Source organism: Nicotiana tomentosiformis, chromosome 11 (assembly GCF_000390325.3).
Source record: "Nicotiana tomentosiformis chromosome 11, ASM39032v3, whole genome shotgun sequence".
In the NCBI taxonomy this organism is placed as follows: Eukaryota; Viridiplantae; Streptophyta; class Magnoliopsida; order Solanales; family Solanaceae; genus Nicotiana; species Nicotiana tomentosiformis.
In genome coordinates this window covers 68,510,466-68,538,408 of record NC_090822.1, presented here as the reverse complement: position 1 = coordinate 68,538,408, position 27,943 = coordinate 68,510,466, and the positions used below count along the sequence as shown (strand labels likewise).

The following is a 27,943-nucleotide window of genomic DNA, read 5'->3' as shown; positions in this document are numbered from 1 at the left end:
ACGTAAGCAACACAGCTGGAAACAGTCGAATAGAACTGAAAAGTTACTTCGCTTAATATATTCTTGAAACATTTGAAATGGCCAACAAGACATTTCTCAAAATGACTTGCTAGCTAAGAACTATGAAGGAACCCGATTACCATTAGAACAGACAACTACGCCTGCAGATTGAGGTAAGTCTCACGTGCTTACAAATGGATGAAATAAAAGACAACCTGCACTTACTTCATCCTACGTTCAGTTAGTAAATTCATAGTTGAGAGCTGTATGGATACATATCTGAGTCTAGTTAAAAATACACACTAGTTTTTACAAGGGGACACGAATAGGCACAGAACTTTCTTGACAAGAGGTCAAGAATGTGCCAAGACAATCCACAGCTAGATTCCACTCCCTATGATAGATCGAGGGCGCATTGCAAGGGTCAGAACAATAACCTGTAGTCCTCAATGATGCTTCCCCTCAGAGGATTTGCAGTCACCATGATCCACGAGAGAGTGTTACAGAGTCAATATCTGCATTTTCCTTGGCAAATCTGAGCACATCATTGAAGGCAACAAGCTCGGCATCAAGAATGACAGTTCTGGATATGTTCAAATACTCCAGACAAGGCGGTGAATCAACATACCATCATCCAATGGCTTCAAAGGCTAAAAAATGTTAATGTCAAACCACAATCTTTTCCATGTTAAGTTCGCAACCACGGGATGAGTGTTTCAGCTAACACAACGGGAAGCCATGGGTATAGTGGATACAAATGGTATTGATACATTAGTCAATACTGGCAAATTACAACATCCATAGGTTGCGCACCAAGATACTACACAAACTACAAACTTGCATATACCGGACATAAAAATGGACTCAGCCCAATGAATATGAACATAAACCTTACCATTAGTTATTAGTTCGTAATTACATTGGTTACAAAGAATTAAGATATAAGAGAGTTCTTTTAGAAGTACATACTCATTTACATACAGAGAACAATAAAGTACAATTTGATGTATTGACATGCCAAGAGGAAGTGTTTCTGCCGCTTCTTCACCACATTCAACACTTGTAACCTCTGTCGTGACTACTTACAAGTCCCAAATAGAGACTTCAAAGAAAGTAATCAATTGCTATCTCCATTTGAGAATATTTGTTCTCCTACACGAAGCCATGCATCCGACTTGGTTTTCGTATTATTCTCATATCTTAGTAGTATGCCAAACAATATTTTCCCCTGTTTGCAAGGAATACATGGTAAGAAGTAATTAACTCAATTAAATAAACATGCTGCATTTCTTTTGGTTTTTCTTCGTTTTAGGTGGGTTCTAACCTTTGCTCTCCTGTAGCCTGCTAAAGTTGCCAAAGGTTCACTCAACCTCTGCACCTCCCCAGCCTCTGGATTTATATTGATCATCTGACAACGGTTGCAACCACCCAATGACTGCACTTAACAAAATCAGTGGGTGCCAACAATTGCGTATTTACACAAGTATCTACTGATGTATCTAGGCATGTGAACACATGAAAAACTTTTATTTTTTAATAAAACTAAAAGAAGAAAGATAAAGAAAGAGGTGCAAACTGAGAGCTGCATAGCCCTGGAAGTGTTGAGAAAATTATGATCATTGACTACTTAGTGACAAGCTTTCTTTCCTCACCACAGTTTCTTTAGAAGTAGAGGAATTGTCTCTAGACATGTAAGAACATCAACATCAGATGCTGAATGGTTTGTCACAAGATTATTTTGTCACAATGTTAGGACAGAAATGTCTATAGTCACTGCATGTTTTCAAATCTTGATTTTATGAGAGCTAGAACTCACCGTAAAATATTTGCCCCCAATATTTAGATGCCTCCACCGATCTTCTGCATATGGTTCACCACCAGATGCTACAAGATTGGGCCGAAATCTCATTGCACCAACTTGAACTGCTTGTCCACCAGTGCTCTTTCGTCCATCTAAACCCAAAAAACAAAGGTTGAATTAAGTTTTTGATAGACCTATTTGCTTCATACATTCACCTCTCTTAATCTCCATCCTTGTAAAATCACTAACCACCACCAGAGGAATTATGCGACACGAGTGACTTATCTAGAAACAAATTCACGTATTGTGGACTATAAAAGGTACTGAACGGACAGCAAATCCAATTAGAAGCCATGCTACTAGAGGTAAACGTTTCGAATACTAGTCTCCTCTAAAGAGAGAAAACACCACCTCGTCTAACTTAATTTCAAGTAAGGCAAACCAGCAGTATCCAGTGAACAGAAGTTATTCCACTTATCATTGTATAGACATGGTTTAAAAGTTATTATGCATTCAGCTTACAGGAACATCCTCAAATGGACTAATTGTATTGGGTGCAATCTCTAATTTCCATATAGTCCTATTCCAGAAGAGTTTAATACCATACAGAAAGATTGCTCTCTATTAAGAAAGGGAGAAGATGAGAAAGACATACTTGATTTCAGCCTAGAGTTGAGGTCAGCTATGCTTTCTTCAGATACCAGCAGAAACTGGGCTTCATTGACGAAATTCAATCTAGCACCAACATCCCTGCACATGCCAGGACTCCCATTCTTATTTATGCATGAGTAACTTTGGGAACCTGAACTCCTTAACAGAGTGCAAGGTCGACCAATTGCATTGCTGAACCAGATATCAACCTCATTGTTATAACTTTGGACTTCATATCTACTTAAATCAAAAAGACATGAAAAACAATTGAGTGTTACTATAATGCTGCTGATTCAAAAGCACCACTAACGTAATTATAATTCATGAACCACAATCTTCTTGTCGATTTTTATGTGGTGAACACTAAACAGAGAGCAGCGCTTACATAGCTATAATACTGCTAATTCATTTCCACCAGAACTACAATAGCAGTTAGCTATTTTTGGAACATGCCAGACTAAAACAATGGACATCCTTTTCAAAACATTGTTCGCTCTAATTTTAGTTTCTTTTTCTCTTGATATTGTCTTTTGGCGAGTATAATAAAGCAAATGATGGAATCACAATTTAAAGTGATAAGCAATAACGGATACAATCTACTTTGGAACCAATAAATTGAAGTTTGAAGCTCGACAATCAGCAATAGGTTTAAAAACAGTTAGTTCCCATAAACAATATCTTTGCTTAGATAAAGAAATATACCAACTTTGTTTTAATTAGACGCCTATGCCAAAGAACATAACCATAGTCTCCGATTACAAGGAAACAATGAGATAAGCTTTGAAAGGAAAACACACTCAAGGGTGTGGCCTCGTCGTCAATGAAGTGGGTTTCTTGGAGATGAGGATTCAAATCTCAGCAGAGACAAAAAACATAAATTGATTTCTTCTTATCTGCCTACGCCCTATTGGACAGAGTTACCCAATATACCTGTGCTGGTGGGAGATAGCTACTACCCAGTGGAATAGTAGAGGTGCACGCAAGCTGGCCCATACACCACCATTAAAAAATTATTTTTGAAAGGCACAAAATGCAGTTAATATTTATAAGCTTCACATGCTTCACTAAGGCAACTGGACTGGTCTTTCACCAGCAGAACTTACACAAGTATGATGCATATACACAACCATCTTTGGCACCACAAAATCTAAGTGTGTGGGTGACGCTCGCATGCACACCCATCAACAAAGTTTTTCACAAATTTTAGAGCAAAATTAAGGAGCACTACTTTTTCTAACTTTTTCTACTGTACATATACCGTGCTATCTTAATGAAACTTTTCCTTTCTAATTAAAAAACAAGTAAATGTGAAAGAACCAATTACTTATTGCACACCCAAGATGAAACTGCGAGACAGTGTTGTTTAAGTCAGATAAGATAGACAGTCACATAGTTTAACACAAAGAAGATCAACAACTTAAGTTTCGAGCTACAAATTTTAGTGTTGTGGGAACAATTCAAAACTCAAGAAAGAAAGATAATTGGACCTTATACATATGACCTTGTATGATAGTCTGAGAAAACATAGCTGCTCCTACAAGTTAGTAAGATCTAGCTACAATATAAGAGTGTATCTACACCCAAGAGTGTGGCCTAGTGGTCACTGAAGTGGGTTGAGAACCATAAGGCCTCAGGTTCAAATCCCAGCATAGACAAAAACACTAGGTGATTTCTTCCCTTCTATCAACGCCTTGGTGGACAGAGTTACGAGTCCGGAACCAAAATAGGGTCGAAAATTTGCAAAAGAACTGAAATAGAGTGTCAGAAAAAGGAACTGAACTAGGTATAGCGCATGATATGCATGCACTGTTGTGTTTGAGCTAACGTCCTGGGTTAATGGCCATCACCTTTTTTTGGCTGAAGTTATATAGCGCGTTAGGAACATGCGATATACAAATATGCATTACGAGCAATGAACGAGTTGACACTTGAGGATACATTGGCTTCTTGTAAGTGATAGCAATTGACAAATAACATCACTAGCTTGTCGACTCATATGTTGTTTCTTTTCACAATAAAAGCACATTGAAGAGTATGCTGACCACTCCTAATAATATTTTAACTATTTATCTTACAAAATGCATATAAATAAGATGGCTTTAAAATAGTTTTTCAAAAATCTAACAATTTGATGTTAATTCTTTTGGAAATCCATCCAAATCAATATCCATTTGGGAGAACGAGAACAAAAGACCGAGCACGTTTTGATAAAGACCTAAGACAAGTTTTCGATTTCAATTCTTTCCTAGAACTAAAAATATTTATACTTTGTCCTGTATTAACCAACATGCTTTAATTAAATGTTACTTGCACTTAAACTACACCATAGACAACATCAAAGTTTCTTTCGGTGGTGTTAGAGCATATTAAAATACAGGAAATACTTTTTATTTATTTATTCTTGTTGAAATTCACTCCAGTTACATCTTTCAAATGTGACAAAACTGAAGCTTTCTGTATGTGGAACACTAGGATACCAAAAGGGAAAACATTCATCGGTCTATTCTTATTGTAATTCCAATAATTTCACTCAAATATGATGTCTTATGTTCCTTTTATCCAAGTAGATAGGACAAAAAATACTTTTTTTCTTAATTAATTTAATTAAATAAAATCAACATCATGTACAACATATAGAGGGTGTTTGGATTGGCTTTTAAAAAGTAGCTTATAAGCTAAAAGAAAAGCCATAAGTTGGGATAATGTGTTGTAAACTTCATAGACACGGACAGGTGTATGGAAGGTAATGCTTCCAGACACGGATCCCGGGATCTTTCTCTCTCCTACTTTCTAGGACTGTAGAACAACCTTTTCCGGTGGACTCTTTCGCCGGAAATTAACCTTTTCTTCTTAAAATTCTTCCTATATTAGTTTTCACCCACTGTGAAGACTACTACTTCAACACCCTTTATTGTTCTTATAGCAGGAAACAAAACTTGTAATGGGGGAAGGCAGAATCTATTTTAATGCTGGTTTCAAATCCTTTGACATTACCAGATGGTATCCAACAAAGACACATCACAAGGTTTGACTGGGTGGAGAAAAGTTGAAACATGATGAGACGATCAACAATGAGCAAAAAGATTATGGAATGGATCTGTTTTGTACTCAAAGAGGCCTCGAAAGACCAAAAGAATATGTTAAGGAGATGGAAAACAAAAGACAAGATTTCAGAATACTTCTGTACCAGGAAGTACAATGAACACGGAAGGTATATGAGTATCTTGTCACTACAGGGGGTAGCTAGATCAGTTATTACCATACCTGAGTCAGTCATAAATGCAGGATGGAAGGATGTAGCATTCAAGATAGAAAGTTTTATTAAATGCGACTCTCAATTGAATATCCCAGTACCACCCAGAGTTACTGAAGCGAACTACCCATATGCCAAAGCAGTCCAAGAGAGTAAATGGCAATCCAACTCTCCATGTGGAGTAAATGGTAACTCATTAAATGGAGATATAAAGATTGCGGAACTACGGACACTAGACTTTTGAAAAGATGCATCATTGGATATTTTGGGAAGGAAGTAAATCAGGAGATGGGTCTCTGCCTCATGGAGCAAAGTATTTGGGGGTGAATATGTACGACATGACTGGAAATTTGTATCTTTTCGAATTCCCAAACAGGAACATGGCTGAGCAGATCATCCAAGGAGAATGGAGATGGAAGAAACATGGTTTTTACCTGGAATGGTGGAATCCCATTGCTGGATGTATACCCAACTCCGTTTCAGTCAAGACCACCTGGATCAGAGCCATGGCAGTGCCTTTGCATAGAAATTGGAGATTTATGCGGTGGGTGGATAGCTACCGAGGAAGAGACGGAATTTAGGAATCATCTGAAATGGGCTAGGATTGAAATAGCAAGTGATGGACGGAATATACCCTCTGAGTTTACCATTGAGAGAAACGGGGTAAAAACTTTTATCCCAATCTGGGCGGAAAAACAGACTCGTTTTGAATTAGGGACGCCGGAGAAGTCGGAGATGATGAAGACCAACGGAGAATACAATGGGTCGAAGCTTCTGAAAAACCATAGGCAAAGACTCCCTACGTAGTAGGGGAGCAGGACAGTCAGACAGTTGTGGACCACGTGGGGCGTAATGACACTCGTTTTAAAATAAATGAGAAAGCACGTGCTAGGCATGCAGATGGATTGGGGGAAGGGAAATTATTGGGCTCATCTAGTGAACCCAACACTGGCTCTGTAATTCCAATTGGGCCAGATTTTTCGGGGCCTAAGTCATTTTTAATGACTTTCAACTAAGACCCACAAAAGATAAAAGGATCGACTCCTGTTTAGAAGAACCGGGGGAAACTACTTACTCGAACCAGAAGGAATATCTAAGCAGTCAACCACTAAACTTCGAGACAATCGAAAGAATTAGTAGTTACGCTCTGAATTCGATAATCTGCATGCGGGCAGAAGAAGAAATTGGGGCAGGGATGCAGGAAGAAAAGGTAGAAGATGCTATGGCCATAATCAAAGTGGGGGAAGACCAGCCAAGGGACGAACCTGGGCAACAACAACAATTGAGCCAATTCAACACAGAGATTAATGGTGAAGATTGGGGAGTCGAAGATGTTATTCCTATCTCAGTTCAGCATCACAATTCACTCCCAGAAAAAGAGATGAATGCAACACGTAGGGTGCACCAGAATTTACTCAGGTTGAGTAAGATGTTTGGGGTGGATTTTCGAGGGTCACGAAGAAGAAGAAGCTTTGGAGCTTCTTTTGCAAATCGATAGCTGCAGACAAATTAGAATGATGGAACCGGAATCAAAAGTCAAAAAGATTAGATTCAAAGGTAAGAAAGAGTTGAAAGATTTAGTTTCTTTTGATGTCAAGTTCAACAGTAATGGAAAAAGAAGTAGGGGGAACCACCTGCCAGCTATTGAATTATGATGATCAATTGAGTATCATGGAATATTAGGGGTTTGAACGATTTGGCTAAAAGGAGAATTATAAAAAGTTTAGTATTGGAGTGGAAGGCAGATATTATTCGCTTTCAGGAAACAAAATTAGAGGGGGATATAAAGGAGGTTATTAGTCAGATTTGGGGAGGGAGATGGGTGAGGTATGCATGCCTCGAAGCTAGTGGTACCAGAGGGGGTATTGCAATGCTATGGGATTGTAGAGTTTGGAGAGGAGAGGTGCTATAGATTGGAGCCTACACTCTGACATGTAAATTCAAGGCTCTTTTGCAGAATTTCACATGTCATGTCACAGGAGTATATGCTCCTAATTGCAACATTGAAAGGAGAGCTGTTTAGGAGGAAATAGGAGCAGTAAGAGGATTGATGGAAGGGCCTTGGGCTGTGTGTAGTGATTTCAATGTCACTAGATTTCCTTCTGAAAAAAAGGAATTGTAATAAAAGATCTAGAGCTATGGTGGAGTTCTCAGATTTTATAGAAGACATGGAGCTTATTGATCTCCAATTAGAAGGGGGAGCTTATTGATCTCCAATTAGAAGGGGGAACCTTTACTTGGTTCAAAGGAGACAACCAGGTCATTGCATCCAGAATTGATAGAATCCAATTTTCAGAAGATTCGGATGACAGATTCAGGAACATAAAACAGGTTCTCCTCCAAAGACTGATATCAGACCATGTTCCAGTCTCATTACAATGTGGTTCTTGAGAGCAAACCAAATCCTACTTTAAGTTTGATAATTAGTGGCTGAACACCGAAGGGTTTGTAGACAGGATCAGAGAATGGTGGACATCATTTGAATTCTATGGGAGGCCAGACTATATATTAGCATGCAAATTTAAAGCTCTAAAGGGCAAGCTCAAAGAATGGAGCTGATGTAGCCAGGGAAATTTGGGGGTACAAAGATCCAACCTACTAAAACAACTGACAGTCTTTGATTCTATACAAGAAACAAGAGTATTAACAGAGGAGGAATCTGTGAGGAAGGCATCTATCCTCATGGAATATGAGGAACACCTGAAAAATGAAGAAATTGCATGGAGGCAAAGATCCACGGCTCTTCGGCTTAAGTAAGGAAACAAAAACACTAAATTCTTTCACCAAACTGCTAATGCACATAAGAGATGCAACAACATTGATCAACTAGTGGTGAATGATGAAACAATTAAGGAACCAGGGAAAATCAAGTCTGAGATCATTGAATTCTACAAGAATCTTTATACAGAGGCTATGGAATGAAGACCTGAACTTAACTTTGATAACTGTCCCACAATATCAGAAGAAGAAAAGGAGCTTTTACAAAGCAACTTTGAGGAACAAGAAGTTTTGACATGTCTGAAGCTATGTGCAGTAGATAAGGCTCCAGGGCCTGATGGCTACACAATGGGTTTCTTTATCAAATGTTGGTATGTTCTAAAGCAAGATATTATGGAGGCTTTTCATAATTTCCACTCTCAATAATTGGTTGAAAGGAGTTTCAATGCAACATACATTGCCTTGATTCCTAAGAAGACTGGAGCCAAGGAATTAAGGGATTTTAGGCCTATAAGTTTAATAGACAGCTTTTATACGCTGCTTTCAAAGGCTCTAACAGAGAGACTCAAAAGGGTGATAGATAAACTGGTGGATGCATAACAGATGGCTTTTATCAAAGGAAGACAAATGATGGATGTTGTTCTAATAGCTAATAAAGCAGTAGATTCAAGAACCAAACAAAAAAAGCCAAGAATTATGTGTAAATTAGACGAGAAAGCATACGATCATGTCAATTGGAGATTCTTGCCGAAAATGTTGGAACTAATGGGTTTTGGGAAGAAATGGATCAACTTGGCGAGTGCTTGTATTTCTTCAGAAAAATTCTCTATTCTTATTAATGGGTCCCCTGAAGGCTTCTTCCCTTCGCACAGAGGTTTAAGACAAGGAGATCCCCTATCTCTTTTTCTTTTCATAATAATTATGGAGGGTCTGAACAATATGGTCAAAACTGCAAAAATCAATGGATGAATGGCTTTGAGGTAGAAGGATTGGAAACAACAACCTGGAGATTACACATCTTCATGACACCCTAATTTTTTGTGATGCAAAAGAGGAGCAATTGAGGTATTTGAGAATTATCCTGGTTTTGTTTGAAGGTATCTCGGGACCCCACATCAATTGGAAAAAGAGCCACCTTTCCCCAATTAATGTAGTACCTGAGATGGAGCAACTGTCACTAATTCTGGGAGGTGCAGTAGGATCTCTTCCTGCTATCTATCTTGGCATGCCTTTAGGTGCTAAGTCTATGGAACACAGTTATTGAAAAATGTGAGAAGAAGTTATCCAGATGGAAAGCACAGTATCTATCTATGGGAGAAAGACTGATTCTGATCACTTCAGTACTTGACTCACTTCCTACTTATATGATGTCACTCTTTCCCATCCCTAAAGTGTCATTCAGAGATTGGATAGGCTCAGAAGATCTTTCTTTTGGCAAGGAAACAAAGAAAAAAGGGGGTTTCACTTAGTGAAATAGAAATCTCTCATTATTGGCAAAGACAAAGGTGGGCTAGGCATCAGAAATTTGAAGAATCAAAGCAAGGCCCTTAAGATGAAGTGGTTATGGAGATTCTCTCAAGAACCTCAAACCTTATGGAGTAATGTCATTAAAGCTGAGTATGGAGAAGAAAACAACTGGGTTTCAAAGGAAGTCAACACTACATATGGGGTTAGCTTATGGAGATATATCATAACACTTTGGCCTACAGTGAAGAGCCAATCATACATCAAAGTGGAAAATGGCACCAAAACTTCCTTCTGGAAGGATAATTGGTTGGGATCTGGAAGTTTGTTGGAACTCTTCCCTGATATGTATGGCTTAGCTCAACACCAACAAAAGACAATAGCTAAAATGTGGACTCCTCAAGGTTGGGATCTGATACTTAGAAGAATGCTGAATGATTGGGAACTGACTAGATTGACTGAGTTGTACAAGCAACTGGAAGTCTTCAAAGGCCTTCAGAATGGAAGGGATTCACTATGGCGGAAGGGCCACAACAGAGGCAAGGGATTCACTATGGTGGAAGGGCCACAACAGAGGCATCTATAAGGTGAATGCTGCAAACAAGATGCTTAATCACAAACAAGATGCTTAATCACACTAACCTACAGATTACTAATTGGCCATGGAAGCATATCTGGAAAGTAAAGATACCTTACAAGGTATCTTGTTTCACTTGGTTACTAGCAAAGGAGGCAGTTCTGACCCAGGATAATCTCATAAAGAGAGGGATCCCACTGTGCTCTAGGTGCTTTCTATGTGGGGAAACAGCTGAGACAGTTAGCCATCTATTTTTACACTACAGGATTACAATCAACTATGGAAGATATTCATTAATCTCAGAGGTATCTAATGGACAATGCCCTCTAAGATTACTGAAGTGCTTACTAATTGGGATAAAGCTGGAACTGGAGCTGGAAGCACAGATAGATGGAGGACTGTTCCTACATGTATATGGTGGACAATCTGGAAGGAGAGGAACTCTAGATGTTTTTAGGACAGTAACAATTCAGTGCAGAAGATCAAAATGAATTGAGTTCTTTTTTATTTTTGGTGTAAACAGAAGTGGCCAGAAGATACTGTATCAATCCTAGAAGTTTTAGAATACTGCTAGGACTGTAGTTCAGTAGTCTTTCCTTTTGTTCTCTTGTAAATATAGTTTCAGTACAACCTATGTACTGTTATATATTAATACACACAAATGTTACCTTCTCAAAAAAAAAAAGCCATAAGTTGGTAATACCCAACTTTTGGCTTTTGGCTTTTGGCTTTTGGCTTATTTTTGTACTTTTCATGTCTAAAAGTAAGTACTTTTAAACATTTTTTATCATTGTCAAATACCACAAAAACTATAAAAAAAAAATAAGTCAATCCAAACACCCTCATAGTCTGCATAGCCACCTTGGTGACCGTAAAAGAAAAAAATTATATATTACAGAGATTATCGGAATAAAAATGATTAAATTAACTGCTGACAATTGATTAATTTGTGGAAATAATGGGTCCCTTCTCCATGGGGAATGTTATATTAGATATTGGTTTATATTTTTTTTTCTTTAATGATTTTATTCTGATTACTCTCTTTTAAAGATCTAGACAATGAAGACAAAGTTTGTTCCCTTAGAATCACTTTGTACAGAATTATAAGCATTATACCTATTGCTTATAATTAATACACACAGATGTTACCTTTTCAAAAAAAAAAGCCATAAGTTGGTAATACCCAACTTTTGGCTTTTGGTTTATTTTTGTACTTTTCAAGTCTAAAAGTAAATACTATTAAGCATTTTTTATCATTGTCAAATACCACAAAAACTAAAAAAAAAAAATAAGTCAATCCAAACACCCTCATAGTCTGCATAGCCACCTTGGTGACCGTAAAAGAAAAAAATTTATATATTACAGAGATTATCGGAATAAGAATGATTAAATTAACTGCTGACAATTGATTAATTTGTGGAAATAATGGGTCCCTTCTCCATGGGGAATGTTATATTAAATATTGGTTTATTTTTGTTTTTCTTTAATGATTTTATTCTGATTACTCTCTTTTAAAGATCTAGACAATGAAGACAAAGTTTGTTCCCTTAGATTCACTTTGTACAGAATTATAAGCATTATACCTATTGTGAGATGCTCTTTTAATTCTTTTGTAGAGGTTCTATTCAATACCTTACTAGCCATTATCATTTATAAGCCAATGTATCCTCCAGATATCAACCTGGCCACTGCCCGTAATGCATATTTGTATAGCGCATGTTCCTAATGCGCTATATAATAATTTTTTAAAAACAATCGGGCCGCGGCCACCATTAACTCGGGACATTAGCACAAACACATATAGCGCATGCATACCATGCGCTATACCTAATTTGGTTCCTTTTTATTTTTTACACTCTATTTCGGTTCTTTTGCAAATTTTCGATGACCTTATTTTGGTCCAGACTTTCAGAGTTACCCAATACCTATGCGGGTAGGAAGCACTTGTGCTAGTGGGAGGTAGCAGGTACCCGTAGAATTAGTCGAGGTACGCGCAAGCTGGCTCGAACACCACGATTATTTAAAAAAAACATAAGATTGTATCTATGTCGTTGTATACCTACGTACATAAGGCTTGTTGAAATTTCTTTGACTGCTATATAGGAATCTCTCTGTTGAGTTATAAAGCTCTAAAAACTGATTCATGTGATTTCTGTCTTAACTACTTAAATGATACCAAGAGGTAGCAAGCTTGTTTATCAAGCCTTAAATAACATAAGGCAAAAGTGAAGATGGAGCTCAAACCTATGACTCTGGATATCCATTTCATCTCTTCCAGTGGCAAGTGAGTTGGATTTGAGTTCAATCTGCAATTTCTCCTTGCAACGAGGTGACTCTACAAACAGTTTTCCCAAATTGAGATCAATCAGCGTGGTAATATAGCACATTTCTGGAACCTAGAATGCAAATACACCTGTCTTAGATGTTGATGCAGAAGAAATCAACCCTGTATCAGGGATAATAGTTAAGATGCAATAGCCAGTAAACATTGACTAATCGTTCATTATCTTTGATTCTAGTATACAAGCTTACAGTAGTTACTTGCTTCTCTTACAAAATAAAGTGTCTAAATATTAAAGTAGAGATCATAGCACAATCGAGAGCATGGACACTTGCAAATTATTCAAGTTGAATACAGATTGCTAAAAAGTAAAGATAAATTATATTTTGAAATGTTTTTAAGAAAAATAAAACAAGATAACAAATTAGAGATGACTGGCTAAAAAATGGATGAAGGAGAGCCCCGGAGCAATGGTAAAGTTGTCTCCATATGACCTATAGGTTCACGGGTTCGAGCCGTGGAATCGGACATTGATGCTTGCATCAGGGTAGGCTGCCTACATCACCCTTGGGGCGCGGCACTTTTCCCGACCCTGCGTGAACGCGGGATGCTTCGTGCACCGGGCTGCCTTTTTTTTGGCTAAAAGATGGAGTGGAGAAATCAAGACGGATAAAAGTTAGTAGTGAAACATGGGAGCAAATAGGATTTTGACATTCAGAGAGAACAAGCAGTTATTCAAGGGAGTTGACACTTTATGAACTGTGAATAAATCAAATTAGAAGAAAATAGACAAAATAAACAAATTCAATAGGGAGGTTCGGAAAAAACCGACAGGCCATCCACACCCTGTCAATTCTAATGCACGCAACCCAAGTTAAGAAGTTACATAGTACTTTGTGAAAAAGAGTCATTATTTGTCAGGCTTGTCTAGAGGATTAACAAGGTTAAGACCACGACATTTCGAAGGATGGGTAAATCAAATGATAGGCAACAATTCCACTTTCCTAAATCCAGTTATAATAGGTGGAAGAGGGTATTTTCACCATGGTTTTGCACATGGATAACAGGCATCAATACACATGCTGTGACTTATAAAGTATTCTACCTTCTTTTGGGTAAGAATTTCACCAGTTGTGCTCTTGAGAATCCATTCACGGTCATACAATAACCCTGCATTTCATAGTGAAAGAAACAAGGATAACTATGTAATAATGACACCATGAAATTCAAAATTACTTATATTCTAAAGAAAATGTGGAGGAGCACATTTCCTATGTGCAATTAATACGGACAATATCTAACTTTGACAAATCCATATGTAATGGCATGATTATTAACCAACTCAATTATCCAATGAGATACAGTAGAATAGCTACCAGTAGATGTTAGAGGCCACTGATTCACACTAAATCCCGCGCAGGACTTTATTGGATAGACAGTAATAGATGTGAGGAAATGCCGTGCAGCGGCTTTTCCAATTCCTGCAATTGGTCAATGACATGGATAGGTTCACAAAACAAGTCCAAACACTATCTTTTATGATATTAAAATGACAAACTATCACACTTAAATCAACTTCTGGTCTACAAAAAGCCAAATCAACATGTATATTTAATGCATGCCGAATAGTAGAAGGGTGAAAAAAATTAACCTTCAACTGGTGGAGAGATGGAGCTTGGATGAAACGCAGACCAATTAGATGATAATATTACAAAATTATTTTCCACGAAGTTGACAAACTTCTGCAAAGACAAGTGCAAGAAAATGAGGGAGGGGAAAGGACTAACTTCCAAAGGAACATCCAGAGCAGAGAGTAGTTCCTCAATCAACCATTGAGGCAATAACCAGAAACTTCATAGAAATTGAAACTTCTACCTAGCAATATCTAGAACAAAACAACAGAACAGGGAATTGTAAATTAAAAAAAAACACAACCATTTTCCGTTTTTCAACAATTTAGCTTTTTCTTGACCATACTTCGTGGTGATGGGAACCATGGGTTTGGAGTACAACAATATAGTCAAGCTATCCGAATGATTGCTCTAGTTCTTGACCAGAAGTTGCTCTTTCAGACAGAAACTTGAAGAACAAAAAAGTTCATCTTGTTGTAGTCCTTTATTCCTTTCGATTTTCTGCTTGCCCGTCTAATAGCTTAATGAAAATAAAAATCCGGAAGTTGTCCCTTGTTCTTTGTGACCATTAAGCTATTTCTTAGCCTTACTCTCTCTCTCTTGAGGAAACGGATGTTGGGCCTAACTCAATTAGCTTACGAAGTAAGGATTGCCCACAACCATACAAGAAGACGAGCACATTTCCTCAACTAATGTGGGACCTTTTTTTTTTGGGTTAAGTAACCAATGTAGGACATCCCAACACCCTTGCCCTCCCCTTACCTGCATGCCCAGGACGGACAGTTGGAGCATGTAGAATATAACAGTGGGTTGGGCAAACCAAGAATAGGGATTGTCGGGCTTTGATGTCATGTTCAAATAGGAAAAACTTCTCATTGACTTGACTAAGTGATGTTTGGCTAAAAATCCATGTTTTTGCATGTAATTTGCCTTGCAATATGTCTCGATACTGTTAACTTTAGTGTGAATATTTGCGACTAGAGCTTAATAATGATGTTTATATGTGTAGGGGTCAACCAAGAGTAGGGATTGTCTGGCTTTGATGTCATGTTCAAATAGGAAAAACTTCTCATTGACTTGACTAAGCAACAATATACAAGATATGCTCCTTATATAGGAGATCTTACATTACGTACAATTAGATAGGTACACTGTTTTAAAAGGCGTGGGCGTAAGGCGAGGCGTTTTACATATGCCTCAGCGAAGCGTAAGCCCCGAGGCACAGGGCGTAAGCCCTATGGGTATTCAATTTTTAATATTTCATAAAATAATATAATTACAGTAAATATTGATAAATAGGTAAAATTGCATAAAAATTGAAGAAAACTATAAATATGTGAAAAATAATATATAGGTGTGTTTCATCCCCACAAAAAATTAGTCAAAACAATCCATTATACGCTACTTACAGGCACAAGTAACTTGAGTTGAAAGAATAAAGTTTTCTACATGGAGGAACAAAAAGATGACTAACCTGCAATTTGAACTTTGAACTTGCTAATATGAAGGAGAATGGGGTTTTCTTTGTATTTGTAAAAAAAATAAAAGTTGAGCATTCGTTGCTTTTGGGAGATAGTAGCAGACTAGCGAACAAGATAAAGAATTGGGAAAGACCATAAATTAGGGGTTCTATTAATAAAAAAACTTTTAAATTTAATATTTCAGTTCCTTTTTAAAACTTTTGAGTAATTATAAGCTGACTTTTGAGAATTTGGGTAATATATGAAGGACTTATTCAGCCAATTTTATTTTAATTTTTCTCTGGGGCTTACGCCTCACTACAAAAACGCGCCTCAAAGCCCGAGTGTACGCCCCGAATTGCTGGGCGTACGCCTCTCGAGATTTTCGCCCCACACAATCGTCTCGGGGCATTTTTGGTGCGCCTCGCCCCAGGGCTCGCCACGGGGTTCGCCCCGAAAACGCCTTTTAAAACACTGGATAGGTAATCTATTTTTATGCTAATAAGGTAAGAAACTATTTCATAACTAAATATATTATATTTCAAAGTATCCTATAAGAATATTTTACAAGATTTTTCTTATTCAAATCTTCTAAGTACAATAAGTCTGACATGTATGTATCTAGACACATCTAAGAAAGCACCTTCAACTCAAAGTAGTAAAACCAACTTGAGTTTACTTATGTTGTAACATAAAAGTTGACGTCGAAATCTCGCTGGAATAGTGCACAATCAATAAAAGGAAAAGCGGTATTTGAAATCTTCCCCACAAAACGTCGTGAATAACTGCACAGGAAAAGAAGGTGTTTCTTGCACTACACGGATAAAAATCTATTCTCAATCACCGAAAAGAGATGCGGTATTGCATATCTCTAAGACACTATCAGCGTAACCTGAATTGGTAGAACAATGACAAGAAATTCATAAAAGAGGGCACCACTAGATGTAGAAAATAGCAGCGCTGGTTGCAGGAGAGATAGTGGCACCAGAACAGCCAAAGAGAGAAGTGGCACAGACACCGAAAGGAAGAAGAAAAAAGCTGGCACTACTCTCCAGTGGAGGAAGCTATTTGAGTCTACCAAAATCTTAGAGGCTTCGATACCATGTTCAGAAAATAGATCTTAGGCCTAACTCAACCTTCAAATCTAGCTCGTGAAGTGAGCACTACCCAAGACCATACAAGGAGACAACATCGTACTGCAAAAAAATAAAAAATAAAAATAAAAATAATAATAATAATAATAATAATAATAAATAAATAAATATATAGAACCACCTTTCATTTTGAGGTGAGTTGGGAGTGGTGGGGCCCCTTACCATAACATCTTCAAATGTTGACATGTACCCAAAAGATACTCTGATAGCTCCAGTTGGTTTTCCATGTAAAATATCACGATCATCCCAGCACACATGCCCAGCCTAAATGAAATCATAATTGAACTTGTTACCTATGGTGGTCACTTTCTGCATGCAACAGAAGCCATACAACAAATAAAATAGGGGAAAGGAAACACGTACCTCAATGTTTGAAAGAAGATCCAAGTGTGACAAACCAAGATATTTAGCACAAGCACCAGGATTGCAGAAACATCCTGTCTACAAAATACAAGCAAAAAGAAGCAAGAGTTTACTCATATCATATAACAGGGTTAAATATCTGAGATATACAATTACAATTTCACCAGTTGTGATGTATAATCCTCCATCCCTTTAAGATAGACAATTCTTTATGGGCATTCTCAAATAATTTACCCATTTCTTTGACAATTCCAGCTAAGAAGATTTGTTATTACTTTCTATTATTTCAAACTTGAGCTTACATTTTTCACCGACCTACTCCATTTTTTCACATTCAACCTCTTGTTTTAGATACTTCTCGACCAAAGTCATGTCATATAAACTTTACTCTTAAACATTTCTCAGGCCAAAGCTGGGTAACCTTAATTGGGATGAGGAGTAACATCAAAAAGCTTAGAGAAGATTACCAAATGTACAAAAGAAATCTGAAATTATTGGTTCATTAACCGCAAATAACACAGTATTTCTGTGACGAGAGCTTAACGTAACAAAGACACAGCAACCTCATCATGTTAGTATGGATGCAAGTCATCCCTTATTTGGTCTTCCATAGTCAAAAGTTACCACTACATGTTGAGATTATCTGCTCATTCCAAAAAGTACAAAAGATTGCAGGTATTGTGGAGGGCAATAACTGAGCACTGAAAAACAACCCTAAATGTAGCAGTTCACACATCTAACAGTGGTGAAGGCGATTAAAAGAGTAAGTGACGCATACATCTGAAGGACCAAACTAGCAAATAACAAACTAACAGAAGTTTAACTAGAAAACTTCACAAAGCAAAAGCATAAGAATTCAGATACACGTGAAGACGAATGATAAATCATAAAAAGCACCTCTTGGATGTAATGTCGTCCTCCTTGACATGGACAAAAGGTAACAAACGAAAGTAGGACATTGTACCAGAAACAGCAGTATCAAGCTGCTCTGAGGATATGTTTCAAGAGTATAAAGTAGCAACCATATCATACCCAAGTGTAACAGAATAAAAGTCATACTTCATAGACAATATGGCCTTTGAACTCTTACCCGCAGTTGAATTCCTGCCAAGGTTGCCAATTTTTCCACCTCACGATATCCATACCATGTTCCATCTGGTCTTTTCATGTTGAATGAAACCGTAGGACCCATTTCACTAGATAGTAACTGAGATAAAAATCATATTATCATAGTCACCTTCTGAATGATAGCACAATATTACAACAAAAAATCAGAGACAATTCAGAGACTACGAAAGAATACCAAAGAAGAAGTAAAAAAAATGAAAATCAACAAACAAAAGCAACCCAACATGATTCAGTTGTACACGAATCGCCTTTGGACAGGAATTGTGGAAGCCAACAATTCTATATTACCTACCAAATTTGCAACATCTATAGGATCAATCAAATGCATAAGAATGTGTTGGTGTTTGATCTAATGGAAACTTCCCTTCACCTCTGATTCTGTTAATTAGCATGATTTCATGAGATTTGATAATATTTAGGAGATTGTTAATTAGCTTGGCTTCAGGAAATTTGATTATATTTAGGAGATTTGATTTTATTTGATAGTTGGACTAATTGTATAGATTTATTTTATTTCCTTAATTAACATTAGGAGCTTTGTATAAATTTCCTTGCTCATGGGATGTAAACACACACAGAAATATAAGAAACCTTTTCTTCTTCTTAAAATCTACATGGTATAAGAGTCATTGCTGCCTTTTTTAGGTAAGTTATCTCCCTCGCAGCACTAGGGTTCCGTTTTTATCAAAGAGATCGAGTTTTCTCTCTTGGTGGATGTCCGCAACACAAACCCCTTCTGGTCAGTTTTTTCTTTTTTGGAATTTTCTTTTCTTATTGGAGTCGCTGGAACATTCCAAGCCTATCCCTACCAGTTTTGATTTATTCGTTCACCGGAGATAAGGTTCCTTCGAGACAGATTTGGTTTCCAGCGAGGCAGATTATTTTTCTACAATTTTCTGAAGGGGAGCCTTAGCGTAACCGGTAAAGTTGCTGCCATGTGACCAGGAGGTCACGGGTTCAAGCTGTGAAAACAGCCTCTTGCAGAAATGCAGAAGTGGATCGGCCTGCCCTATCTTCAGATTTTTTCCTAATTGGGCAGAAATACGGAGACATTCAAGGACACGAATTCGGGAGAAATTTTGTCTTCGGATGAAATTTAGTTTTTCTGTCACCTCCTAGCCAAACTTCACTCTGTTAATGTTGTCACATCCAATTATGTGCAATCAAGTGCTGCCTTTGCTGCTCATCTTAATTCTTGTATTGTTGATTCTGGTGCAAATAGACACATAACAGGCTCTTCTAAAGGCATTCAAAACTATTCTCCGTGTCTCAAAAGAGATAATATCAAATAGCCCATGGTTCTTTAACACCTATCTCTGGAACAGCTTTTGTCGTTTGTACTCCTAATATTAAACTATCATTCGTGCTCTCCATGTCCCTGAGTTCCCTGTCAATCGTTTATCTGTCAGTGCCATCACCAAAACTCTAAACTATAAAATCGAGTTCTTTCCCGATCATTATATTTTTCAGGATCTTCAAACAGGGAAAAGGATTGGCAGTGGTAGATTGAGCGATGACTTGTATATTATAGATGGAATTTAAAACTCTAGTCAAGCCTTTTTTGGGAAAAGTAAGGATGTCAACCAAGAAATAATACAGCAGCATAGACGGTTAGGACACCCATCATTCTTTGTTTTGAAGAAGTTATATCCCGATTTGTTTTCAAGGACTCAATTTGAATCTTTGTTCTGTGATGCGTATGAATATGCCAAGCATACTAGAAATTCTTACCCTGTGAGTGATAATAGAAGCACAACTCCATTTATGACTATTCATTCTGATGTATGGGGTCCTACCCAGATTGTTTTTTTTCTTCTGGTAGCCGATGGTTTATTACTTTTATTGATTGTTGCACTAGGATGACTTGGGTATATTTGTTAAAGGCAAAAGTGAAGTTTTCTCTTATTTTCAGTCATTTCATAGGATGATTTATACTCAATTTGATGCCAAATAAAAATCTTAAGAACTGACAATGGCAACGAATACATGGATAAAAGATATGGTGCTTATTTGGAGTCCAATGGGATAATCCATCAGACTAGTAGTCCTTACACTAGTGCACAAAATGGAATCGCTGAAAGAAAAAATAGGCATTTGTTAGAACTAGCAAGATCTTTTATGTTCACCATGATCTACCAAAACCTTACTAGGGCGATGCTATTCCAGTAGTTGCCTATCTTATCAATATAATGCCACTTAAAACCCTCAATTTTCAAGTCCTCTGGAAGCTTTAAAGAGTAAGAATGAATATATTGTTCCTCCGAAGGTGTTTGGATGTGTTTGCTTTGTCCACACTAGGAATCCTGGGAAACTTGATCCTAGAGTTATAAAGTGTGTTTTCACCTGGTATTCTTCGACACAGAAATGTTACAAATGTTACCATCCTCCCTCTAAGAGATCTTTTGTTAGCATGGATGTTACCTTTTGAGAATTTGAGCCTATTTCAGTATTACCTTATCACCTCTTCGGGGGAGAGCAGTAGGGAGGAAAAGGTGATTCTACCTATTTCCATTACTGAACCTCTTGATGACTACCTTTTGAGAATTTGAACCTATTTCAGTATTACCTTATCACCTCTTCGGGGGAGAGCAGTAAGGAGGAAAAGGTGATTCTACCTATTTCCATTACTGAACCTCTTGATGACATTGTCATAGGGAAAAGTTAAATTGGAGAAAGAATTCAAGAGGAGAAAATTGGGCGTTTGGATAGGCTTGATTTGAAAACGTACTCGAGGAAAAATATAGCAGAAGAAGCTATCATGCAATCTACTGAAGCTGATCACAGTTATCCAGGAGTTTAACATGACATCACTTTGTGTTTTGTCGGCATTCTGCTTCAAATATATGTATTTATCTAGTAGTTTATGTTGACAATATTGTTATTACCGCCAGTGATAAGGATGATATTACTAAATTGAAGCAGCATCTCTTTCGGCATTCTCAGACAAAGGATCTGGACATATTAAAGTATTTTTTGGGTATTGAGGTCGCTCAGTCTAGCTCAGGCATTGTGATCTCACAACGGAAGTACGCCTTAGACATTCTTGAGCAGACGGGAATTAACAGGCTGTAGACCTGTTGACACTCCGATGGATCCGAATTCTAATCTTCTGCCAGGACAGGGGGAGCCGCTTAGCGATCCTGCAAGATATAGGCGGCTGGTTGGTAAATTAACCTCACAGTGACTAGACTTGACATTTCCTTTCTTGTGAGTGTTGTAAGTCAGTTTATGGATTTTCCCTGTGATAGTCATTGGGATGCAGTTGTCCGCATTCTTCGATATGTAAAGTCAGCTCCAGGCAAAGGGCTATTGTTTGAGGATCGAGGTCATGAGCAAATCGTTGGATACTCTGATGTTGATGGAGTAGGATTACCTTCTAATAGATATTCTACATCTGGATATTGTGTTTTAGTAGGAGGTAATTTGGTGTCTTGGAAGAGTAAGAAACAGAATGTGGTTGCTCGATTTAGTGCAGAAGCAGAATATCGAGCAATGACTATGACAGCATGTGAGCTAGATTGGATCAAACAGTTGCTCAAGGAGTTGAAATTTGGTGAAATCAGCCAGATGGAACTTGTGTGATAATCAAGTTGCCCTTCATATTGCATCAAATCCGATGTTCCATGAGAGAACTAAACACATTGAAATTGACTGTCACAGATACTCTTTAGGAGATATTGCTACAAAGTTTGTGAAATCGAATGATCAGCATGCAGATATTTTTACTAGGTCTCTCACTGGTCCTCGTATTAGTAAATATGTAACAAACTCGGTACATATGATCTATATGCACCGGCTTGAGGGAGAGTGTAACATAGTTAATATAATTGTAAATAAGTATAGTCCCACATAGAATAGGATTAGTGTATGTATTGTGTATTGTTATAAATAGGGGTCCTTGTATTATATTTAAACACATCAATAATATTTTTTTTCCCCGTGCTTTCTCACAAAAACGGTTATAAAAAACTATTTACTTCTATATGGGGTTCTCTCCTTCATTAATAAAATTATTACTTTATCAAAAAAAAAAAAAAGTATAGTGCAGAACTCAAGTGACCCTATTCTTGACACTGTTTGGCTGCAAATTTCAAACCTTTTGGAATCTTTTAAACCAAAATTAATTGCAAAAGCACTTACTCAGATCCAATCTCGGCAACTATAGATTTTCAAAAACCAGAAAGCCCTAGATTAGAGACATGATTGTGGCAATACTTGCTTATATGCTCAACCGCATGGTCGATTAGAAGAAAACTAACGAGCTTTTATAAGCCCTCTAAACTATTTAATCTTGTTATAGCATATCAAATGCATAGTTCCAACACATTTAAGGGGACTAAAAATCAAGAAATGTTAATTTGATGGTTGCCCTGAAACTATATCTATAGTAGGTTCCCCAAGATTAAACAAAGCTAAAGATTTTCCTTGGGTCACTTTAAAATGCCAGACCCTTTGTTAACTCAAGCAAGTTTTTAACTAGTTTCCTCAAATTTAGCAGGCCATTAATTAGTTTCTATTCACATGTTCATATTTCTAATGAGGAGCCATTAAACATTCTCTCTATCTATTTCTAGTACTAAAAGCAAAATTATTGCATCATTGTGCAGCAACCAAATTTGCCTAGGACATAAAAACACCAGATCAAAGAAATATTTTCATGTGAATTCAGGAGGACTTTCTGAAACATCATTACATATTGCACTTGATAAGTAGAATGAGATCAAAATTCCAACCACATTATAAAAACATATGAACCTAGTCACGAGAATGCTATGCTCAATATATTTACCCCATAAAGAGTGCAAACAAATTCTCCATTTTCATGCTTCAGCGCCAAAAGCTTATTCCTCACATATGCTGCAAGTGATGCTGTATGCCTTGCAGGATAGAATAGCACATTTCAGAACCTTTTTTTATTTTCATTCTGCTCAAACTTCAAAGAGAGGGAGAGAGAAAGAAATGAGGCAACAGTTTCCATAAATAATAGAGAAAGAGATAGTTACAAGAATTAAGCAGAACTATTTCTAACAGCATATCGGTAAAATTCTTTGTAAGTTTTCTGTTGGCAGTGAATTAGATGATTCAGAAAGGAACAACTAGTTTCTCTGCCAACAGAAACTAATACTGAGAACTGTGCCTATATATCCTCTAAACAAAGAACAACTTATCAGACAAGTCAAACAGAGACAAACTAAAAACTGGATATTTGAGGTCCTCAAATTGAGTAAGCATTTAACAAAGTTTTCTTAGTCACGCAAGAGTTAATTAGCCTAACAGCTAAAGCAAAAATTGACTTGTTTCAATATTTGTAGTAACACTTAGATATAAAGCTTAACAATATCTATGTAATCAAAATATAAAAGGTTAACAATATCCAAAAAGTAGATGAACAGGATTAATCAAATAAGATTAGCAGGATTCACTCACCAGGATGAATCATAGAAAGATCAACTATAAACAAGAAAGCTTGCAATAAATCTAGTCAAGAGTGCGCAACAATATAGTGTCTCTGTTCAGGCGTAATGACAGCAAAAATGTCCAATCTCAATATAATCTGATCATTATTCAATTTCAGAATCTATTCACCACAAAAGAAGTAAGCTCTCACCTTATCCGGAGAAAAGAAAGAAGTAAGCTCTCACTTACCGGGAAATTGAAGATGTTGTTAACATATTCATTATTCTGAAGCCATGTTGAATTGCTGCTATGCTCAAGAACGAGATGGTTCCATCCTCAAAAAATTCCTCTACACCTTCTCTTCTTTTGACAAAGTCAATGTCAGCAATAGCTGCAGCCACCGTGCCTACAAGAATCCAAGCTAACTTAAAAGTGCTGGAGGAATCAACTATAATAATCATAATAAGACAAGGCACTAAGAACAAACCTCCACTAAAGTAGGTCTTCTTCATCAGCTTAGCAGCATCTGATCAATAGAGGGAGATCAGGAAATTTTGCTAATTTTCACAATGAAGAAACGGTGGTGTGGGGGGGGAGGGGGAGAACTAGGGGTGGGGATATGATAGATCTTGTTTCATAAATTAAAAAAAAGAAGGAAATTTTAGATTTTCCACAAGAAAACCTAGGCATCTCTGCCATCCTTTCCACCCAAGATTCTCTCCATAGACAGAGAAGCAAAAGGATAGAGGCAGAGAGGGAGACAAGAGAGAACTAAATTACAAGAAGAAGAAAATTGGTAAACAAGAATAAGTGAGGAAACACACAAGAAATATTGGCCTTCTTATTTAGCTGCTTACCATTTCGAACAATGAGTGCTCCAAGGCCAGTCGGGTAGCCGAATAACTAAACAAGAAACATAAAAAATCTTTTCAAGCTCCGGGATATATTGTGTATGTTCATGTAATCTTTAAACAGCAGGTATCAAATATAAGTACCTTGTAGAACGAGAAGACAACAAAGTCCGCTTTAAACTTTGATAAATCTGGCGGATCGGTAGCACATCCTTTAGCAGCATCTATCAGAACCAACCAGCAACCTCTGTATTCAGAAAAGAGAATTAACGTCTGCGCATATGTATACAACCAACTCAATGATGGAGAAATAAAATCTTATTGAAGACATAAGAACAAGCTTGTCAGCTAATGAGAACAATATAGCACATACAGTGGACAGAAGGTCGATGATTAGATATTTAAGTCAAACTAGTCAAAGCCCTGACTGAATGCCCAGTTATACCTAAGAATGACAGACTAGTTAGTAGTTACTGGCCCATGTTTTAACTTTTTGGAAGACAAACATATCAACATCATTTGAAATACCCATAGTTAAGCCAATAAAGAAGTGAAGAGTGTTTTGAACCAACATGAAAAATAGATATTGTTTTTAGTAAATGTTTGAGGCATTAAAAATTCTATTCTCAACCACGCTTGAAAGTGAAGTAAGGTCTATTTTCTAAAGACATCCCTGACCCTCATATGGAAGTAAAAACCTACAAGCAGAGGGGAAAAAGAATATCTTATACTATTAAGATAAATGTAAGAACTTTAGCAGCGAGGCTTTTAATACTTTTACCTGCCATACTGGGAGCTTCCTAAGATTCTTTCAGACTCTTCCTTGATAATCTTAACCAGGTAAGGGTCGAATTTTCGACCTGAAAAATTGCATTCTGAGGGGAATGCAAACAAGTTGTATGCATTACCTGTAACAAGAAGAAGACAATTTCAAATACAACAAGTCGAAACTGATGAAGACATTGGAAATATGTGCCTCAATATTGAAGCATCTTCTAGTTCACTTCCAGTGCATCTGATAAAATATCACAAAAAGAAATAGATACTCCACCTAACTGGTATAAGGACATATAGGCTCTCTTGATTGATGGGATCTCATGAACTCTGACTATATCAAATTTGAGTTGAAGGTGCTAACTACCTTTATAGACTTGGTGGATGGAGGGGCTTGGAAAGTAGAAGTTGATGCAACTATCATACAACCTAGTTTCCAAGGGAAGTTGGCTGAATCTCGGATTAAGAAGCTACCTGTCATCCCTTCTTTCAGTTCTCCACCTTCACTTCTTCTCTGAACGTGATGCAGTGTTAGTTTTAAGTTAGACTTGGGGCTTTCTGATTCACCAAGATGTGTGCTCTCTTCAATGTCAACTGCAAAAGCAGCAGCTCCTTTACTGAGAGCATATCTAGTAACTCTTAAGGAAAAGGATACTTGAGAAACACAAACTGTAAGATGAACCAAATTAAAAGTCATGAAAAATCTTCAACAACACAACTGTTTCTGCCAACTCTTCACGCTGTGTAATACCTTTCTCCTTTCTCCCTTTCATTTTTCTGGCTTAATAAGTTATCTGTATGAACTGAATTATTAACACATAGATAAAAGTACATAAAATTAGAGAGATGAATTGGGTCCTCTGAGTTTTGGGCTTATTTTAAGAACAAGCCTAGAATTTTTGTGGCTGGTTAGATAGAAATGGGATCGGTCAAGTATAAGAGTTTTCCTTGGAAGTACAGCCAGAAACATGTATAACAATATCCATTAGATGAACAGTATAAATTCTACACCTTACTTCAGCAGCAAGAGGTGGGACTAGAAAATGCTGAATTTTTATGAAATCTTCAAGAGCCTTTGATACAGTGGATCAGTACGTTCAGTGAAAAAGAGTAGCATTTGAAGAAGGAATGAGTACTGCAGATTAAGCAACTGAATATACAACCAAAGAAGAAAGCTTTCTGAGAAAATTAATACATCAGAACTCTGCATGATAAAATTTGATGAAAAGGTTTATTCCATTTAGGATACTCCCTAATCCCCAGGACGCTGTTATGATTCTCCATTGAGTACATAAAACTGCTTTGACTGCTCCAGGGGAAGGTCTCCCCAACAAGCTTTAATGCAGACGTTGCCCCAGAAGTGAATATACAGCTATATTCTCTTGGTGATGCATTGAAGAAATTAAGAACCTGAGCAGAGCCGTGATGCAATGGTAAAAGAAAGTAAAACAACAGCAACGTATCACATGTGAAACACTGAATATGAGAGAACATATGGGAAAAAAGAATTTAGTGGCTCTCGTTAAACTGACTTGACATTGAAAAACATGTGATTTTTTTAAGAATTAACACATCTCCACAACATTGTGGTGCTTATGATATGATTGCTTAACATTCTGATCATATCAATTACTTATATAGCAAACATCAAGGCATATGTGCAAAGTATTGTGGACTGATTTTGGAAGCAGAGATAGTAGGATTTATCAGCAAAAATAAATTGTGCAAGAGAAGCTGTTTACCTGTTGGCGTGCTTTCGCAACAATGTCCTCGCTAGCCAAACTGCAACTGCTCTGGCTATCTATTGTTTTTCACAGAATTAAGGAATTAAAGGAACAGTTAAATAAACGGTCAAATTTTTATTGGAGTAAATAAATGCGGAATCCAACGCTATATTAGGGAACCTCCAGTAGAAAGTTGGAAAAAAAGCTTACGAGGATTTCCATAAACAGTATAGTTGAGGTCCTTAAAAATAGCTTCCATTTGAGACTCAGAATAAAGAGTGGCTCCAGCATGATCCAAGTATACCGTACCTACAAAAGAATGTAAATAGTCAACGTCAATATATAGAACAAAGTGGAAACTTTAAAATTCGAAATAATTATGATAATCATCTTCTTGTTATTATCCAAATTCGCAAAGGAAGGTGAAAAAGGGAAATCTTACTGTTTAAGCGCTTAAATTCGGTAGCTCTAATTTCATCAATGTTCTTGGGGGCATTCGGATAGCCATAATCACTTCCAAACTCCTTCAGGAATTGGTCTTTCTCTGATTCGGTGTTCATTTTGCAGAGCTTACGAGAGTCTTTGAATTTCTTATTCAAGCACGGAACATTATAGTAAGGAAAAAGAAATTGAGCTACTAGTCTAAGCAATTACTTCCCAAATAGCGACCGCCAACGTCTTTTTTGTAAATGGGCTTTTCTTTAACACAATACAGC

The 27,943-nt window shown here is 37.1% G+C and overlaps 1 protein-coding gene across 3 annotated transcripts; it reads right to left on the bottom strand.

Annotated features, from left to right (window-relative positions):
• Positions 1-199: 199 nt before the first annotated feature.
• Positions 200-27,873, bottom strand: LOC104115990 (molybdenum cofactor sulfurase). Of its 3 annotated transcripts, XR_001973202.3 has the most exons (23): positions 27,670-27,872; positions 27,438-27,536; positions 27,246-27,304; positions 26,753-26,913; positions 25,978-26,132; positions 25,511-25,637; positions 24,874-24,976; positions 24,736-24,781; positions 24,366-24,404; positions 24,128-24,284; positions 23,271-23,358; positions 18,444-18,560; positions 17,354-17,431; positions 17,153-17,254; positions 14,397-14,487; positions 14,122-14,226; positions 13,851-13,915; positions 12,709-12,860; positions 2,457-2,689; positions 1,817-1,953; positions 1,325-1,435; positions 1,015-1,228; positions 200-535 (listed from the first exon to the last, which is right to left on the bottom strand). XR_001973202.3 is itself a non-coding variant. In XM_009626744.4 (22 exons), the coding sequence occupies exons 1-22, from the start codon at positions 27,785-27,787 to the stop codon at positions 1,118-1,120; spliced, it is 2,316 nt and encodes a 771-aa protein (XP_009625039.1). In that variant the 5' UTR covers positions 27,788-27,873; the 3' UTR covers positions 874-1,117. The 3 variants fall into 3 exon arrangements, 2 of the variants coding, with proteins under 2 accessions (XP_009625039.1, XP_009625036.1); XM_009626744.4 differs by lacking the exon at positions 200-535 and having other exon boundaries at positions 874-1,228; positions 2,457-2,551; positions 27,670-27,873; XM_009626741.4 differs by lacking the exon at positions 200-535 and having other exon boundaries at positions 874-1,228.
• Between the last annotated feature and the right edge of the window lie 70 nt (positions 27,874-27,943).

What these genes read in the sequence shown, in the direction of transcription:
- LOC104115990 (XM_009626741.4), bottom strand. Translation starts at nt 27,787, where the DNA reads ATGAACACCGAATCAGAGAAAGACCAATTCCTGAAGGAGTTTGGAAGT. An exon ending in TTGTTTGCACTCTTTATGGG is followed by an intron (nt 18,561 to 23,270) that starts GTAAATATATTG and finishes TTTTTATCTCAG; the next exon opens with TTACTATCTAGTGAAATGGG. An exon ending in AAATTCTTACCCAAAAGAAG is followed by an intron (nt 12,861 to 13,850) that starts GTAGAATACTTT and finishes TTTGCATTCTAG; the next exon opens with GTTCCAGAAATGTGCTATAT.